The sequence below is a fragment of the Schistocerca cancellata genome, chromosome 6 (genome assembly GCF_023864275.1).
Source record: "Schistocerca cancellata isolate TAMUIC-IGC-003103 chromosome 6, iqSchCanc2.1, whole genome shotgun sequence".
In the NCBI taxonomy this organism is placed as follows: domain Eukaryota; kingdom Metazoa; phylum Arthropoda; class Insecta; order Orthoptera; family Acrididae; genus Schistocerca; species Schistocerca cancellata.
In genome coordinates, this window is record NC_064631.1 from 246,454,680 (window position 1) to 246,474,192 (window position 19,513).

The window sequence follows — 19,513 nt, forward strand, 5'->3', positions numbered from 1 at the left end:
TCACACTCCTACTCCTACACTCTACATGCTTCCTAAGTCCATAAACCCAACAACCCAAGACGCCCAATTGTAGTATTTACTCCCCCCCCCCCCCTCGAGGGAATCTCTGCTCTCATGGGCCAACACCAGCCTCTTACCAATAACATATGCTTCTATGCAAAACATGCCAATCATTTCCTCTATCAACTCTCCACAATTCCTGCTCCATCATCACCCAGCACCCTGCTCATCACTGTCAATGTCGCTTCCTCTACATTAACATACTTGGTACCTATGGTCTTGCCAACGTTGAATATCACCTTTCCAATGCACAACTGATTCCAAACTTAGAACCTCCTTCGTGGTTGCCATGACTAACTACACCCTCACACGCAATTAATTCTCCTTTGAGTGCATCACTTACAAATAAACCCATCGTACAACAATGGGCACCTGCATGGCACCCTCCTATTGGAATCTATTCAAGTGCCATCTAGATGAATTCTCCCTAACCACACAAAATCCCAAACCCTTAACCTGGTTCAGATTCATTAATGATGTCTTTGTGATTTGGCCAAAAGGTAAGGACACGCTAAACACTTTCCTCCAGAACCTCAACACTTTGTTCACCATTCACTTCGTCTGGTCCTCCTCAACCCAGCAACCCACCTTTCCCAATGTTGACCTCCACTTCTATTACTACCAACGATTTTGTAGGGGCCCAAGTCATCTTGCATGGTCCATCGGTCTTTTATGGTGGAGTTTTGAACTTCACTCTCGCTAACAAGGATACGAATGAACACGGTAACGGCTGGGTCACCATTGCTCTTGTAAGTGGACCAAAAGTCGATAAAGTAAAAGGGTTAGATAATTTCAATTCACGTGATGTCATCACTTATTGGACATTTTAGATTTGTAAAGTGTACAGTCGTGCTCAAAAGTATCCGAACGACCTGAATTGCATTTCACCCGATTCGCATGCAACCCACATAACGCAGCTGTCTAGCAGGTCCTCTAATCGCTCCTTGGTACAGTCGTTTGACTATTGAAAATGGCTCCAACAAGTCACCCCTAGAAAACTCGGCTCTGTAACGCAATAACTCAAAATGTAAAGTATTACCACGATACTATAAATATCAGGGAACACCTTATCACAGATACGACTGTCCTTAAGGCTTGTAAGTTCACATTTATTGCAATAAATGACATACCTGAAATGTTACCACTCTCATTATTACGTCAGATAGGTAATGCACCTAGTAAGTTCGTCTTATTCTTGATTTCTTCTTCAAAGTAACATACCGTACTTGTTATTTAACACGGAATGATATTAAAAATTTAAGTTATTCACGAGCAGCTAGTTGAGAATATGTATGAACTTCAAACGATACGACGAGCCGTCTCGTTCTGCATATGGATTCAAACCCAAGTCACGCAGACTAATATTTCGTGACTGACGGAATCTAACAGTCATCCCTGACTAGGCATACAGAGAGTGATATACCTCGATTTTAGGCAGTATCAGGTAGCAAATATCAACTTTAAATTACATAACGTAAACATTTTAACGGACGCGAATTCCTACCCAGCATCTATTGTCCCTGTTAACGAACTACGAGAGATGTTAAATATTGCTTCTTCACAGGTAACTTACTTGAAATGCCGTGCGGTAAAGCTCTGTGTTGGACAGGGATTCGAACCCAGAACCTAATCGGATTGTTATCGAAGCACAATCAACTGTGACATATCGGATTTTCTCGGCAGTAGCTAGATGTTTTAACTGAAATACGGGACGAAACCTTAATTTTTTGCTCCCCAGGACTCCAACCCGGAATTTATCGCTGTTATATTCTAGAGAAAACGAACGTTAAATACGGGTTTGTTACATCAGCAGCGACATGTGAGCATGTTTGAACTAGAAATTATATGACGAAGAGTTCAGTGCTGACTGGGAATCGAACCCCACACATACCGTTGTTGACTACACACAAACACTACCGAATTTTTCTCCACCAGCAGCTCGGAAAAACATCCTTGAACTTACAGTGATCTCTCAAATAATCCTGTGTCTCACTGGGAGTCAAAACTGTCAGATATCGTTAGTGTTGACAACGAATGAAAATGCATTAAAAATCAAAATTATTATCCACCAGCAGACAGGTGTTCTCATGCTAGAGCTTGATAATACATAATGATAACTCTAGTGCCAGGCCAGCATTCGAACCCACTCACGCGCAATATGTGGAGATGTTGAGGAATCTCCAGTTTTGAACAAACAACAAATCGTAGTCGAGCTGTATTGTCACGAAGGGATCAAATTCCACGTTAAGGGCGGTCTGAGTTGCATTCCAAGTTCAGAACCAATTTTATCGACATACAGAAGCTCAAATAAAAGATGGAATAAGGGTCCTGTGACCCTACATAGCGTTTGTTTCGTCACTAGAAATAAATAACTAGGATAAGAAAGGTTACTGGTGATAGAGTTCCCACATTTCGCCACTCCTGACTTTATTGTGGTTCAACCTTACGTCTACTTGGTAGAGAAGGAATATCATGTTTAATGTGAATTTCAGACCACAATGCCATTATACTTTCTTCACTTGGCGTAGCCAGAAGAGATTAAAATCTGTCTCTCCCTATTAAAAACCAACGGCAGAAGTTGGAATCTAACCCAGACCATCATCAGAGGAACCTATCACCAATCCAACAGACCACCAACGCCTCTTCTGCATGACTCATTTTCTATCATAACACCGTTGCGGCACACTCGATAAGAATTCTGACCCACAGGCTCCCTGTAGTGGTTTGCAGCATGTTCGGTACATTCATTTACTTGGTTGACCGAATCTCCATGAACTAGCTGCCTCCGCTACCCAGTGCATACATTCGACTCTATTTTGTAATCACCGAAATTAAATCACTTAACTGCCACCTACACAGAACTTCCAACAGTGTCGGATGCAGAAATTTAAATATAAAGTGTTCCTTTCCAGTTGAGTTACTCTATTGCGCTATCTGTTTGTTGAAAACGTCCTGTAGTGCAAAATACAAACTGTAACTGTCTGTCTCTCAGAAGTCTAGATCCAGCCATATGGATTATATCACAGCACTGTGGAATGCGGAAGTTCTGGAAGAACTGTTGTCGACTTCTGGAAGCGCTTTAGTTAGATGACAGCTAGCAGCGTCACGGTAAGTGTCGCGCACTGTAGATAAGACGTCGCGAGTTCTATTGCATTTGCTGCTACAATTTTTACAACGCAATTCTGCTGTCTGCTGAAGTTACCAATTTAATAGAACTTTGAACATAATTCCCTTCACTTCTCAACCCAAAATAGCCACATGTGGAAAAAGGGCTAACTTCTGCGACATTTTGTTCATTTCAGGTTTAATAGACGGCCAGGCAGCAGATGCATCTCGAAGCTTCTGTATTATGTATGGGGAGAGCGCATCGTGCCAAAGTAGTCTGAAAAGTATTTTCTACATAAGGTGTTGTCTGGTAGTGGCATTTTATTCTTCTTCAAACCTTGTTTGACAGCTTTAACTCAGAACAAGTTTTCTACCTGCATGTAATCAATAAACTGCATGTGCATTGTCAGACTGTCATAGATAACGTCAGGGAATTCGCATATATCGTTGATGATTAATTTCTCTCTCATGTTTAGTATTGTTTTAACAACACTAAAAGAAACCTTACGAAAATTGTGTACTGCACTGTAAGAAATGAAATAAAATTACCCACGATAACCTTACATAACCTTACGACGAAAGTCTCTTTGATAAAACTGAGTGAAAATTAACGGAATTTTTAATGTTTGTTCATGTGTTGCCAACAATTTCTGGTCAAACACGCACACGTCTTACTGTTGCTGAGTAAGCAATTGATACTTAAGCTACATTCGTGGACGATAAAGAAGAACGATAGGAGTGCGGTTCGATTGTCACTCAGGCACAAAAATTAGTATCCTCATTTTAGATTCAAACACCTAGGAGCTGGTGAGAAAACCAATGCTTAACATTTGATTTTTTTAGTTAACAATCCGATTATGTGTTGGGTTCGTACCTCCGGCACAGAACTTCACATCATGCACTTCATCTTTACATGCATACATACTTTGTTACTTCTGAACGGAGGTATATCAGACAACTTTCGTGATTAGTTAACAGGGATGAAAGGGTCCTGATAGGAGTGTCGGGTTATTACAAAAACTGTCCTCTTTTATTTTCAAGTTTAGATTTGGTTACTGTTATTGGCGAAAAATTCGATAATTCTTGACTCTTCACGGCTAATCAGCAATACGATACGATTAGATTAGATGAGATTAATAATTGTTCCATAGATCATGAATACGACATTTCGTAATGATGTGGAATGTGTTATTTTAATGAAAGATTTCTTTACATACTGGTATTCAATTTCTTTACAAAAATTTTTTACTGTCTCTCTCATTCTTTTTAATCTTTATTTCTGTCTGTCTGTCTGTTTGTCTGTCTCTCTCTCTCTCTTTCTCTCTCTCTCTCTCTCTCTCTCTCACACACACACACACACACACACACACACACACACACACACACACACACACTTTTTTATTTTTATTTGTTTGATGTGCTCAACTATCGGTGAGGCACGAAAACGTCCGTGAATGAGTTTCTTAGTTTTGAGTACAGTTACGAAAGAAATATAAAAACAACTACTATGAGAGTTACCGATTTATGATGCTTAGTTTGCAGTCAGTTCTGAGTATTATTAGTAACTACGCTCCAGTCCCTAAGTCTGGTTACAGAAATGCGAATCAGACGCATTACGTATTCCAGGCCGTAGCAGCCGCGTCTTTGGTCACTTCCCAGCCCGCTGTTGGATCACATCAGTTCGTCTTCTTCCTGCTAGTACTGTAACTAAGATTTGGCAACAAGGCAAGGTATATTTGGCAACTCTGTGATCGACGAGTTACTTCCTGGTGTGCACGGAATTAAACCTCAAAGTTCACTTGATTTTTCCTGTCATTTGCATTGAAAAATCTGAGTTATTATCGCTTGAGGTGTAACAAAAGATTGTAAATTTACGGTTTTCAGCCCAGGAAAGTCGCTGCATGTGGAAATGGCAACTAAACTCGTCCTTTAAATAGCAGTTTACGAGTTCTAGCCACTATTGGCCTCGTAAGAGGATTGCACACCACATATGTGTATTATATCTGTTGTATGTAATCATGACTCATTCCACATCCTTGTGATTTATCACAATACGGATTAATGGAATACGAAATAAATAAATAAAATAAATAAATAAATAAATAAATACCTCTTCGCCAGCTCTGTCGTGACGTGCTGATCTCTGAAAAAGCGTCTGTTATGGTTCGCGGTTCCATTCTCGCTGAATGTAAAGTTTTTATCCCTTTTGTGAAAGAGCTACAAGCAGTCAGGTCAAACATCGATAAGAAAATCGCAAGAAAATACTTTCAGCTCATAGTGGAATGGTGAAAAACTTACAATGTTGCACAACAGGTAGCGCATCGTTCCGCTGCTGACAAGCAAATTTTGGGTCTCTAGGAATACATAACTTTATTTATAAAATGCCACATTTGGATACCTGTTGAGTATGACACAGCATACCAATTAAATACAGACCCAGTCGAAATCTAACTGAGTAGTATTTTACTAATTCATGCCGATAGATGCACGCTTGTGTACAGATACTCAGTTTTATCAAAGAGACTTTCGTCGTAAGGTTATGTAAGGTTATCGTGGGTAATTTTATTTCATTTCTTATAATGCAGTACACAATTTTCGTAAGGTTTCTTTTAGTGTTGTTAAAACAATACTAAACGTGAGAGAGAAATTAATCATCAACGATATATGCGAATTCCCTGACGTTATCTATGACAGTCTGACAATGCACATGCAGTTTATTGGTTACATGCAGGTAGAAAACTTGTTCTGAGTTAAAGCTGTCAAACAAGGTTTGAAGAAGAATAAAATGCCACTACCTGACAACAGCTAATGTAGAAAATACTTTTCTGTCTATTTTGGCACGATGCGCTCTCCCCATACATAATATAAAAGCTTCAAGATGCATCTGCTGCCTGGCTGTCTATTAAACCTGAAATGAACAAAATGTCGCAGAAGTTAGCCCTTTTTCCACATGCGGCTATTTTGGGTTGAGAAGTGAAGGGCATTATGTTCAAAGTTCTATTAAATTGGTAACTTCAGCAGACAGCAGAATTGCGTTGTAAAAAATGTAGCAGCAAATGCATTAGAACTCGCGACGTCTTATCTACAGTGCGCGACACTTACCCTGACGCTGCTAGCTGTCATCTGACTAAAGCGCTTCCAGAAGTCGACAACAGTTCTTCCAGAATTACCGCATTCCACAGTGCTGTGATATAATCCATATGGCTGGATCTAGACTTCTGAGAGACAGACAGTTACAGTTTGTATTTTTCACTACAGGACGTTTTCAACAAACAGATAGCGCAATAGAGTAACTCAACTGGAAAGGAACACTTTATATTTAAATTTCTGCATCCTACACTGTTGGAAGTTCTGTGTAGGTGGCAGTTAAGTGATTTTATTTCAGTGATTACAAAATAGAGTCGAATGTATGCACTGGGTAGCGGAGGCAGCTAGTTCATGGCGATTCGGTCAGCCAAGTAAATAAATGTACTGAACATGCTGCAAACCACTACAGGGAGCCTGTGGGTCAGAATTCTTATCGAGTGTGCCGCAACGGTGTTATGATAGAAAATGAGTCATGCAGAAGAGGCGTTGGTGGTCTGTTGGATTGGTGATAGGTTCCTCTGATGATGGTCTGGGTTAGATTCCAACTTCTGCCGTTGGTTTTTAATAGGGAGAGACAGATTTTAATCTCTTCTGGCTACGCCAAGTGAGGAAAGTATAATGGCATTGTGGTCTGAAATTCACATTAAACATGATATTCCTTCTCTACCAAGTAGACGTAAGGTTGAACCACAATAAAGTCAGGAGTGGCGAAATGTGGGAACTCTATCACCAGTAACCTTTCTTATCCTAGTTATTTATTTCTAGTGACGAAACAAACGATATGTAGGGTCACAGGACCCTCATTTCATCTTTTATTTGAGCTTCTGTATGTCGATATAATTGGTCCTGAACTTGGAATGCAACTCAGACCGCTCTTAACGTGGAATTTGATCCCTTCGTGACAATACAGCTCGACTACGATTTGTTGTTTGTTCAAAACTGGAGATTCCTCAACATCTCCACATATTGCGCGTGAATGGGTTCGAATGCTGGCCTGGCACTAGAGTTATCATTATGTATTATCAAGCTCTAGCATGAGAACACCTGTCTGCTGGTGGATAATAATTTTGATTTTTAATGCATTTTCATTCGTTGTCATCACTAACGATATCTGACAGTTTTGACTCCCAGTGAGACACAGGATTATTTGAGAGATCACTGTAAGTTCAAGGATGTTTTTCCGAGCTGCTGGTGGAGAAAAATTCGGTAGTGTTTGTGTGTAGTCAACAACGGTATGTGTGGGGTTCGATTCCCAGTCAGCACTGAACTCTTCGTCATATAATTTCTAGTTCAAACATGCTCACATGTCGCTGCTGATGTAACAAACCCGTATTTAACGTTCGTTTTCTCTAGAATATAACCGCGATAAATTCCGGGTTGGAGTCCTGGGGAGCAAAAAATTAAGGTTTCGTCCCGTATTTCAGTTAAAACATCTAGCTACTGCCGAGAAAATCCGATATGTCACAGTTGATTGTGCTTCGATAACAATCCGATTAGGTTCTGGGTTCGAATCCCTGTCCAACACAGAGCTTTACCGCACGGCATTTCAAGTAAGTTACCTGTGAAGAAGCAATATTTAATATCTCTCGTAGTTCGTTAACAGGGACAATAGATGCTGGGCAGGAATTCGCGTCCGTTAAAAATGTTTACGTTATGTAATTTAAAGTTGATATTTGCTAACTGATACTGCCTAAAATCGAGGTATATCACTCTCTGTATGCCTAGTCAGGGATGACTGTTAGATTCCGTCAGTCACGAAATATTAGTCTGCATGACCTGGGTTTGAATCCATATGCAGAACGAGACGGCTCGTCGTGTCATTTGAAGTTCATACATATTCTCAACTAGCTGCTCGTGAATAACTTAAATTTTTAATGTCATTCCGTGTTAAATAACAAGTACGGTATGTTACTTTGAAGAAGAAATCAAGAATAAGACGAACTTACTAGGTGCATTACCTATCTGACGTAATAATGAGAGTGGTAACATTTCAGGTATGTCATTTATTGCAATAAATGTGAGCTTACAAGCCTTATGGGCAGTCGTATCTGTGATAAGGTGTTCCCTGATATTTATAGTATCGTGGTAATACTTTACATTTTGAGTTATTGCGTTACAGAGCCGAGTTTTCTAGGGGTGACTTGTTGGAGCCATTTTCAATAGTCAAACGACTGTACCAAGGAGCGATTAGAGGAACTGCTAGACAGCTGCGTTATGTGGGTTGCATGCGAATCGGGTGAAATGCAATTCAGGTCGTTCAGATACTTTTGAGCACGACTGTGCAACAGAGATAAGGGTTCATCGTATTACATGTCGACTATGCCTTTGGTTCTCAGGTTGAGGAATCATCTTAAAATAAATGAATCGGAATCTGTCTCAGTGTGGGTGAAAGGTGTTGACAACTGAAAAAAAAACGCACTCGTTGGTGATCTGACTTTATTATTATCACTACCTCCTTCTACATCAAACCTACCAACCACCAACAGTAATACCTATGCCACCTATTCCATGCCAAGAATTCCCTTCCATACAGCCTGGCCACAACTGATTGTCGTGACAAACATTCCCTCTCCAAATATGCCAAGGGTCTCACTAAGGACTTCACAGTCTAAAATTACCCTCTCTTCCTGCCTTGTCTCACCAGTAATCTACCACTTACCACATACTCACTGTCTGGCCACAAAGGAGCGCTCCTTTAGTGCCTGGGTGCCTCTCACATTAGTGGCATTCACAGTCTGCAGTAGGGCCACAGCTGCCAGAGACAGTGTGTGTGTGTGTGTGTGTGCTCTATTTCTGAAGAAGGGTATTTGTGTCTTTCATAATTGGAGAAATTGAATCAAATTCAGTACCAGAGATTCAACTACCTCTTGTTGTGCCCTGAAATGAGGAATATCCTACCAACTATCCTCCTCGCTACTCCCACAATGGTATTCTGCTGTCTGCCAAACCTGCGCAATATCCTTGTCCTCCCCTATCCCGTCCGTTCCCATCCTTGCAACAGACCTACACGCAAGACCCATCCCACATCCTCCCACTACTATCCACTCCAGTCTTGTCACAGGCATCTCCTAATCCATCAAAGGCAAGGCTACCTGTGAAAGCAGCCATGTGACCTACAAACAAAGCTGCAACTACTGTACTGCTTTCTATGTGGGTATGACAACTGACAGTCTGTCCACACGACTGGGCCCCACCAGAAGTTGGCCGAGAGATAGCTGGACCATCCAGTCGGCGAACAAGCTTCCCAATGTGATGTGCTTCACTTCAATGACTGCTTCAAAGCTTGCATGCCATCTGGATCTTTCCTTCTAATGCCAGCTTTTCTGAATTGCGTAGGAGGGAACTCTCCCTACACCATGTCCTTCATTCCTGTACCTTCGGCATCAACCTTTGCTAGTTCCTGTCTACCTCCTTCCCCACTTCCACTCTAGCACTACACGCACCTTCTATTCTGCCAACACACCTATAGTATTTCCCCCATCTTTAATAATCCCCCCCCCCCCAAGGACAGCCTACAAACTCTCAGACTCTGCACATAACAGCCCCATCCTGTCTTCACCATGTACTCTATCCCTCATCCTCTCCACCCCATGTATCCTCCTTCCCCCCACCAATCACCCTAGATTGCCTCTCACATAAGTGGCATTCATAGTCTGCAGTAGGGCCACAGCTGCCAGAGACAGTGTATGTGTGTGTGTGTGTGTGTGTGTGTGTGTGTTCCATTTCTGATGAAGGGTATTTGTGTCCAAGAGCTTTTAAGTTTAGCAGCCGTTTTATTGTGCCTCTCTGTGACTGAACACCTAATTTTTATAATATTGTTGCTACTCCATCTTGCACTTCCCATTGTTTTCTAACATAAATCTTTGTAACAGTAAGGGAATTATGCATTTCATTATATTAATTTGGAGTTCAAGACAAATGCAATGGAGCATACATTTTATGCATTTGTGGAAAATAATATTCAATTAAAACATAATATATGACATTAATGCAAATGAGAGCCACTTACTCATCATAATGGTCAACCTATATCCTAGGTGTTACTTTCAGCATGAAATATTCATTTGTTAGTGTTTGCTAATGTGACATTAGTGTGCTGATCAAAATTGTATGCTGGGCTGAGGCATATAACTGTCACAGTAAAAACTGCCATTTGAAGTATCCAAGCATCCATCATGGACTGACCCTAAAGTTTAGATGTTCTACAGTAATTAAGAAAAATATAAGACTGACAAAAATGAATCAGTTTCCTTCTGTAACTATTGGTAAATAACTGTTGTCTCACAAATCTCAGCCCTTTCATATCATTTGCATTACAACAGTTGGTGCTGTAACAGTTTTTATTTTTTTAACAGTAATTTATTTTTTGCCTGGTGTTATTTTTCTTTACATGGTCCATAAAATGAGTGTCTGTTCACGTATTTCATAATTATGTCTGTGATAGTAAAACTTCACAAAACCAAATGTGAGATATTACATTGTTGGAGAAACTTTGTGTCTCGTCTATCTGCACCCTCTCTTGAATGTATGCCATGTTTATAACTATTGTGTTAAGACTAGGAAGTGAGCTGGTATTTAAAAAAAAAAAAAAAAAAGAGGTTTGAGTAATTATCTGAAAACTACAGGCCATTTGGTATGCCACTATCAGTCCTTTCTGGTGCACGTGTTCACATTTTTACTGCCTGTATTTTGTGTCTCTTAGGTTTAGATGAGGAACTGGCCTGGTATTTGGCTTATGTGTGTGGTTAAAAAACCTAAAAACTAGGGGTGGACTGGCCAGTCTACCACACAACTGCACACATCAGTTCCACATACTAGCATTCCAAATTTTAAACTTTGCATGACGTTGTCTTCAAAAATTACCCAACCTGTTCCACAGGAATTCTGTCATCTTCTATTCCATACATACTTTGCTCCATATTGTACTTCGAAACAGAGTTAAGGTATTTCTTTGTTCTAAAATCCAATGAAATTTGTGCTGTATGATGTTTTATTTATTTATTTATTTATGTCTCTCTCAACCTCCTATATTTGAGCACAGTTTCAATGCATGGAAACAGTAAAATGCTCATGTTGCAGTCCAGAAAGTGGTCTTATTTAATGACCCAACGATAATGTATTGATACATTTTATGTTACTTTAGTAGTTTATGATTAGAATGAAATACAAATTCAAATAAAATTACAGTTTATATCTGAAACACAGGTAAGACAGTTCTGTTTTGCAAAGAGATGAAAAGGAAGAAAAACTAGTTTTATATACCAGACTTAGAAAAGGTCAAAACATCATCTGTATATGAGGCCTGCAGTTCATATATAGAAACTAATTGTTGTACTGTGCTGACCGCTATAAGACATTCACAAATGACAGAACCGGAGAATTATTACAAATTATAATAAAATATATTAAATCCTACACATCTTTAAATCTTTGGTAACTAAAATTTGCTCTCTTCTGTTCATATGTTACTTTATCTCTTTTTCATTTTATTGTTTGGCACTTTATCCTCTCCCATCATTATTTTTACGTCTTCTGATCTCTGTGACTATTTTCTTTCACTCAGTTTCATCATTCCATTATTCTTTCCTCACTTCTGTTTATACTCAACTCTTAATAACTGGTCTTTCTCTAATCAATAAAATGCCTTCTGTTTTTCCATACAGTATTTATTTTCTACATTTTGCATTGTATCGGTTACTTTTCATTATTTATGCTCTGTTCCTCTCCAACATTTTGAGAATAACTTAACCCTCTTTCCCACACTGTTGTTTGTCATCACTTCCAGCATTTTCTGTTCAATCTTGAAGAAAGAATCTCTAGTTTCAAAATCCTGGGACAAAATGTTATTTTTTCTTTTTCTTTCTGTTTAAACCTTGTAATTTCTTGTTGTTTCATTCAAAGTCTTCATGAAAATTATTCTAATCTCTGCTGCATTTTCATATATAACAGTGCCAAAATGAGTTACCAATTACAAGAAGAATGATGCAGATTAAGAGCACTGTTGTATATTATATTCTCTCCTGCCTCTCTTCCAAGCTCTAGTAGCAGGTATCTTACATCCATGCATCGTATTTATGTTTTTGTAGTTATAAAATGTTTATTTGGTGACTTGTAGCTGTTCCCCTAGTATGAGTCTTTCACTTAATCCTATGGGTGATGTCTATATCCTTCATCTGCAGATCATAAAATGTAATAAGTTAATGGTCAATTTAATGAAGTACATCATAACAAAGAAAACATTTACACTAGAAAAACAATTTCTGGAACACAATAGAAAATGACAATAATAATAATAAATAATGAATCATACATCATATCAGACATTTTCTTGCCACAGTAGTTACTTTTTGTTTAAATCCAGCTAGTAACTGTAATTTGTATAGTACCAATGTAATATTACAAGCTTTAATTCCTGTTAATAAGAATTGTTGCCTCTGCATTAATAAGCAATAACTGACATTCAGAGTCAAATTCAACTCTCTCTCTCTCTCTCTCTCTCTCTCTCTCTCTCTCTCTCTCTCTCACGCGCACACACACACACACACACACACACACACACACACACACACACACACACACACACACACACACACAGGGGCAATGAAAAGTGCAGCAGTGAATATTAACAGAAGAAAGAAGTATCTTATTGTATTGTTGATTCTTTCAGTACACACGACACCCGTTCTTCATAATGAGTGAATGTTTTGTTAATTATTAACTGTTCAGCCTAGGTGATTTTGATGGCATTGTGTAGAGTGTATTGCCATGTTGTTTTGTTGTTGTTGATAATGAAAGAGAAGGGAAAGGATGAAATATGCTGGAAACATACTGTCTGCTCCTACAAAATAGCACCAAGGGGGCTACTGAGGTTAACACCCTCTTCCAACAGATAGATCACCATAAATAGTATCAAATGCCCTCATTCCATGAACCACTGTGGAGAGCTTTGGAATTTAAACCTATTCATTGATCCACAGCTAAGTGACCAGGAGTGGTAAATCACCACCTATCATTTGCAAGTTAATTTCTTGTGATAAAAATTCTTTGGCCCACAAGACTATAACTTCTCCTCAAGTACTACTGCTCTATTACAGATTAACAACATTTGCTGCAGATGAATTAAAGGACACATAAAATTTATAAAATGATAACGTTCAGGAGAGGTGCTTAAAATTGAAAGTGTGTTAAAAGTAGAAGATATTACAGTATTAACTGAACTTCATAATTTGGCAATTAAAAGTATGATATTATTAACAATCATTTAAAAAATAAGAAAAAAAACAATACATTTATTTGATGCTGTACAAAATACAATGCACTGTTGTTTTGCACACAAGTCTGATTTCCCTATTAACAAACAAAATTCTTAGTGGCATTTTTACAGTGTCCATCACATATTGCATTGTTTCTTTTATGTTTCACTATTTACATTAGTACAGCTCCAAGTGGCAGTGAGATGGCAGTGACTTCATTAAACTCTTTTAAATTTTATAAATACTTTACAAAATGACATCTATTAACATGATAGCACTTACAATATTACTATCACTTATAGCACCATGCATTCAGTACATAAATAGAAGAGTTCCTAAAATGTCATTATATTAAATATAACTTATGCTAATAATAGGAAACTGAATTAATGGCACAAATTAATATTCCTCCTCTATGAAGACAATACTTCAGTTAGTTGTAGTTATTGCATCATTCTCCATAACATCCAGCTGCATCGATCACAACTGAAACTTACTTAAGCATTCTCATATAAACTCATGTTTTCCAGATAGAAAAATGTTTTCCAGGTAGAAAAAGTACACCACACATAAATTTAGCATTACTTAGTTCTTCTCTGGCACTGTCAGCAGTTACATGTAAATGATGGAAAAACTGAACATAGTTCTTATATGTGCATTACAACATGCATCTGCTGAGAATTTATCCAAAGCGACGTCTACCCGTCCTATATTCTCCAGCATCAGGGAGAGAAAATCCATCACTAGAACCTCTTCTTTTCTGCCTAATACAGACTGCACAGCGACTGACACGAGCTTCTTGGTTGCCTGCCTTCAGCGTCTGCTGCCTTGGTCTTCTGAACATCTCATATTCCTCAATGGTGGCCAGCCAATAAGAATATGCTGTAGTGAAATAATTGCACCGACCCAAACCATGACACTCAATGAATGGCCTTGGTCGGAAACTTTCCAGGCAGGAGCCAGGTGAAACAAGTGACTGACCACTTCCTTCTGCTCCAGCATCGGTGTGCTGCAATCACAAAACAAGCAAATTACATTCCAAAATACCTGCATTACACAAGACAAAGACACAATCAGAGAAATGTGGTTCCTGATTGCAACCACATTTTATAATTAGGGGAAATAAAACACTCATATTTAGAGCTAAATGAAGAATCTATCTATGATTGGATCAGTAATGAAGTGATTGGCAGATGGTTGTTCACAAGACAGTAAAAACCAAACAGAATGGGCTTGGTCATGCCTTATATTCTGTTCACCATTTTCATACTACTCTACTACCTTAGGTGTCAGTTGCTACAGTCAGTTGCAGATGAAACTAGTGAGCAGTGATGTAACATTTGTGACCAGTTTTCATTATTTGCATTCCTTCTCTTGTGTATCATACTGAATTTGAATGACAGAATGTCCTAGACTTGTTTTTAAAGTGTGCATAAAAATTACAAGAATGTTACTTCCCTGCTAAGCAGGCCCAATATTGCATGTTAATGGGCAGCATGTGATTTTATTCTGTACAGAAATGCTCGGCTATTGCTGCGGCAGCCACACTGCATGTGTAGTCAAATGTTAAACAACAAGAGTGTCCCCTCCGCTCTTCCATGCTCAATTATCAATCATTTTGTTATTTTGATCAAGGTCTCCTCATAGTTTCCCCTTAACTTCGATGACATACATTTGGTTCATCAGTCAACCCTTATAGATTTTGCTTTCTTTTCTCCTTCTGTTATCTGTTGGCTGGAATCATTATGATCATAAAGCTGTCTTCAGCTTTAAGACTGGTTTGAATACCACATTGAATAGGCATTGTCCTATTAAAGATTGTAGGCCATTGACTTCCTACTACATTTCTGGCTTAGTCAGTTATAAGGGGACCTATACCCCAAACCACAGTGCAACTTTCACATTAACAAGTCATTGCCAGAGGTTAATTAAGTAATAAGTGACAGAAAAATAACAGTATCTGCTGAGAATTGACACAAGGACTTTGGATATGTGGTCCAACATTACACATTTAGTCTTATGTAAACTGATTGTGAAATATTAGCTAATACCATAATGTGTCTTGCATGGAATGGAATGGAATGTCGTGTGGCAAGGGCCTCCCATCGGGTAGACCGTTCGCCTGGTGCAGGTCTTTCGATTTGACGCCACTTCGGCGACCTGCGCGTCGATGGGGATGAAATGATGATGATTAGGACAACACAACACCCAGTCCCTGAGCGGAGAAAATTTCCGACCCAGCCGGGAATCGAACCCGGGCCCTTAGGATTGACAGTCTGTCACGCTGACCACTCAGCTACCGGGGCGGACTGTCTTGCATTAATCTACATTTGAAAATAATATTCTGTTTGTGTGGAAACATACAGCTACTATATCTCCATGTCAGTTACAGTTAAATAATGCGCATCAAATACAGAAGTCTGGTGAGTAAATGAAATGGATGAGTAGACAGTCATACTTTGACATCAGACTGAATGTTAACTATCCACAAAAAAATGTTAATATCATTAATTTACCAAAGACTCTAAAGTGCGGGTTTATTGACATCCACTGAGCATGTATTTCCATGTACACTGTGTAGTAAGGTTTTCTGTTTTGGATGAAGCAACTTACTTAACTGTATCTAACAAATCATGGAGACATAGTAGCTGTGTGTTTCCACACAAACAGAATATTATTTTCAAATGTAGATTAATGCAAGACACATTATGATATCTGTTAATTTTTGAATATTATGTTACATAAGGCTAAGTGTGTAGTGTTTGACTATACATCCAGAGGTCTGGTGTCAATTCTCAGCAGATCCTGGAATTTTTCTGTCTCTTAGCAAGCACGGAAATAAAAAGAACTGCAACACCACAAAAAAATTGTTTTCTGCTTTCTACTAATTGACTAAATATACTGTTTTCATCACAGGATGCAGATATGGAGAAAAAATTTATCTATTGTGCAGATAAGTATGAACCCACACACAGGTTCTCTAATCTGTCATATTATTGGTACACAAATCAGAAGACATGTTTTCAGATTCTCCGGCTGTTTCACAATTTTGTTTTTCTGTGCATTATTTTGATATCTTCATCATGAACTACATCTACATCCATACTCTGCAAACCACTATGAAGTGTATGTTTGGGGTACTTCACAAAGTACCAGTTATTACGGCTTCTTCCCATTCCATTCAACTATGGAGTAGGGAAAATTTAGTGTGCTAATTGCCTCTGTGTGCAGTATAATTAATTTAGTCTTTACCTTTTGATTCCTATGGGAGTGATATGTAGGTGGTTCTACTATTTCCTAGATTCATCATTTAACACCAGTTCCTGAAACTCACAGGATAGCTGACTTCCAGTTTCTTCAGCACCTCTATGACATTCTCCTACGGGTGAAACAAACCTGTGACCATTCGTGCTGCCTGTCTCTGTGTTTATTCATTACCCCATCACCCTTATTTGGTAAAGAACCCACAAACTTAAGCAATATTGTAGGACAGGTCACACAAGTTAGCAATCTCTTTTGAAGACTCATTGTATTTTCCTAGTATTGTATCAACGGACCAAATTGTGCCACCAGCTTTACGTACAACTGAGCTTCTGTGGGAGTTCCATTTCATATTCCTACAGATTGTTACATCCAGTATTTGTATGAGTTGATCAATTCCAATTGTGACTTGATGTCAAAGTCGTGTGATACAATGACTTTTCATGTTTTGAAGTGCACCCAGCTTAATGCTCTACTACCAGTCATGATGGATAAATCACATAAATTGCATGGGACCAAATTACCTCCACACATTATGTGTCAAGTGTTTAGACCATTTATTTTTCAAAAAGCTTTACTGCTTTACTGAAATGCATGGTATGGTAAGGAACACTATTTTCTGTGTGTGTAAGAAAGCTGAATATCCTTAAAGGATACAAACATATTTTTGTATGTTTCACTAATTGTTGGACTGCTTTCAATATACCCAGTTCTCGATAATAATTACATTAATACATACACCCAGGTCGCACATCACAAACATGAGTGTGCTGCAACAAAACATATACAGTGATTGTAAACAAGAGAAAATTTGGGGAATTGTAGTAATAGTGTGCAGCCATTACTACACAGTTTTGTAGCAGTTAAGAAGACAAATATTTATACAGAGGCAACAAAAAGCAAGTTATTTAAAGAAGAAAACATAAATGGCAAAAACAGTGAAAGCAAGACTGCAAAATTGAATTTTTTTATATAAATGAGTAGGTCACTTTCAAGATATGTCATGCCACCAGAATTATGCTGACAAAGTGCTGCAATAGGCTAAATGAGAGGTTTATCAAAAGCACAGAAAATCACCCCTAGATGTGTGTGAGGCATCTGTAATGAAAAAAACTCTGCATTCCAGATTCCAGAAGGGGCAAGTACCACCTCTTGCCTCCCTTCCCTCTCATATGGATGCCTAAGAGGACAAACCAAAACCATTTTACCAATGGTGGCAAGAAACAAAGCAATAAGAGTAGGTACATGCAGTTCTTATTCATTCATTTCTCTTTAGAGCTAGATATAAGGGCCGTCTCCCTTATTTAATCCTTATCTGCTTGTCCAGTATCCTTATATCCTATATATATATTCACAGTATACTCATGTCCTTGTTTTTCTTTGTGTGTGAGAGATGGGAGAGAGGGGATGCATTCAAGTGAATATCCCTTATTCATTTTCTGCTCCTGTTTATTAATTAGAATTTTGGTTTGAATACGAACTGTGATCAGTCCAGTCATAGTATTTCACATGCATCTTTAAATGTTGCTTAGAAGGTAAGAGACTGAAACTCACAAAAGACTGCTCACAAAATAGCTACAGGTAAATTAATGGTAAAAACTATGCCTGTAGCATGGTGAATAGGTTCAATAGAACACCAGCACACAAGTAATTGTGTGATATAAGAGGAGACAGTGAAATTTACAATGACTGATGTAATAAGTTGGGGGATGCTACCATGTATGAAAAGAAGAGAAGAAAGATGGGAAACAGGTATTGAAAAGCAAAAGTGGAGGTTGTGGAGTCAGATGAGAGTGAAATGAGTCCCTAGGTAGAATGAAAGGTAGTGGAGGGGAACATGAGACATCTGTGTGATGAGGCTGCTGCAAAGAAAATTAGCAATAGTTTGAAGGGCAAATCTTACACTTCATTATATGGGAAGAACTGGACAGTATGCTCTCATTCAGCCTTTAATGAAGAGGAAATCCAAGTAGCAGGCAGTCCATAGATGATGTTAAATATTATAGGAGATGTCATTTGTACCAATGGAGCACCTGGAATATTAAAAGCAGCACAGGACAAGTCAGGCAGTATGTAATTTGCACCATAAGGAGGAAACCTGGAAAACAGGTAATTATGGTCTTGTAAAAGGCAAAGCTTTGTATCCAATGGTATTATACAGGCTGGTGAGGCAAACAGAACTGAGAATAGTGTAGCATCCCAGAGTTATGTGGACACCAGCTTACTGTCATAGCTGACTGAATGTAAGATTAATATTTTTTTTTTTTTTTTTTTTTTTTTTTTTTTTTGTTGGGTTGCTTTTATGAGCATGTGCATTGTGTTTGTTATTGGATTTGTTTAGGTACATGCTAGCATAGAAGCAAAGATTTTATTGTTTCTGTCACTGTATATCAATGGCAATGAGCAGTGCATCGCTGAACTGAGTTGAGTTGCTTGTATCTGACCAGCAGTCACGGCAAGCCAGAAGCTGTCATGACTTTGTGGAATGCACACATTGTCCATGGAATTCCCGCAAGCTCTTATGCAAGGTTAACTGTCAAGTGAATTTTCTTTTCTCAACCGATTAACAATTTTTTTAGTTTCTTTGACACATTCATGGTGAAAATTTGTCCTTCATGTAGTTTGATGTGACATAAATAGCTACCTTGACTTCAGTCCCAGAGCTCTTACTGTTAATACAATACAACATTTGGGTTACTTGAGACTGATTTTTTTCAAACCACTGTGGATGACTGGAGGCTGTTCTA

At 38.5% G+C, this 19,513-nt stretch overlaps 1 protein-coding gene across 1 annotated transcript in view; it reads right to left on the minus strand.

Annotated features, from left to right (window-relative positions):
• Positions 1 to 13,512: 13,512 nt before the first annotated feature.
• The window catches only part of LOC126191497 (collagen alpha-1(IV) chain-like), a 594,967-nt gene continuing 588,966 nt past the window's right edge, over positions 13,513 to 19,513 (minus strand). Inside the window, exon 34 of the mRNA XM_049932389.1 lies at positions 13,513 to 14,514. Within this exon, the coding sequence (XP_049788346.1) occupies positions 14,188 to 14,514 (327 nt within the window). The 3' untranslated portion in view covers positions 13,513 to 14,187. The remainder of the gene's footprint in view (positions 14,515 to 19,513) is intronic.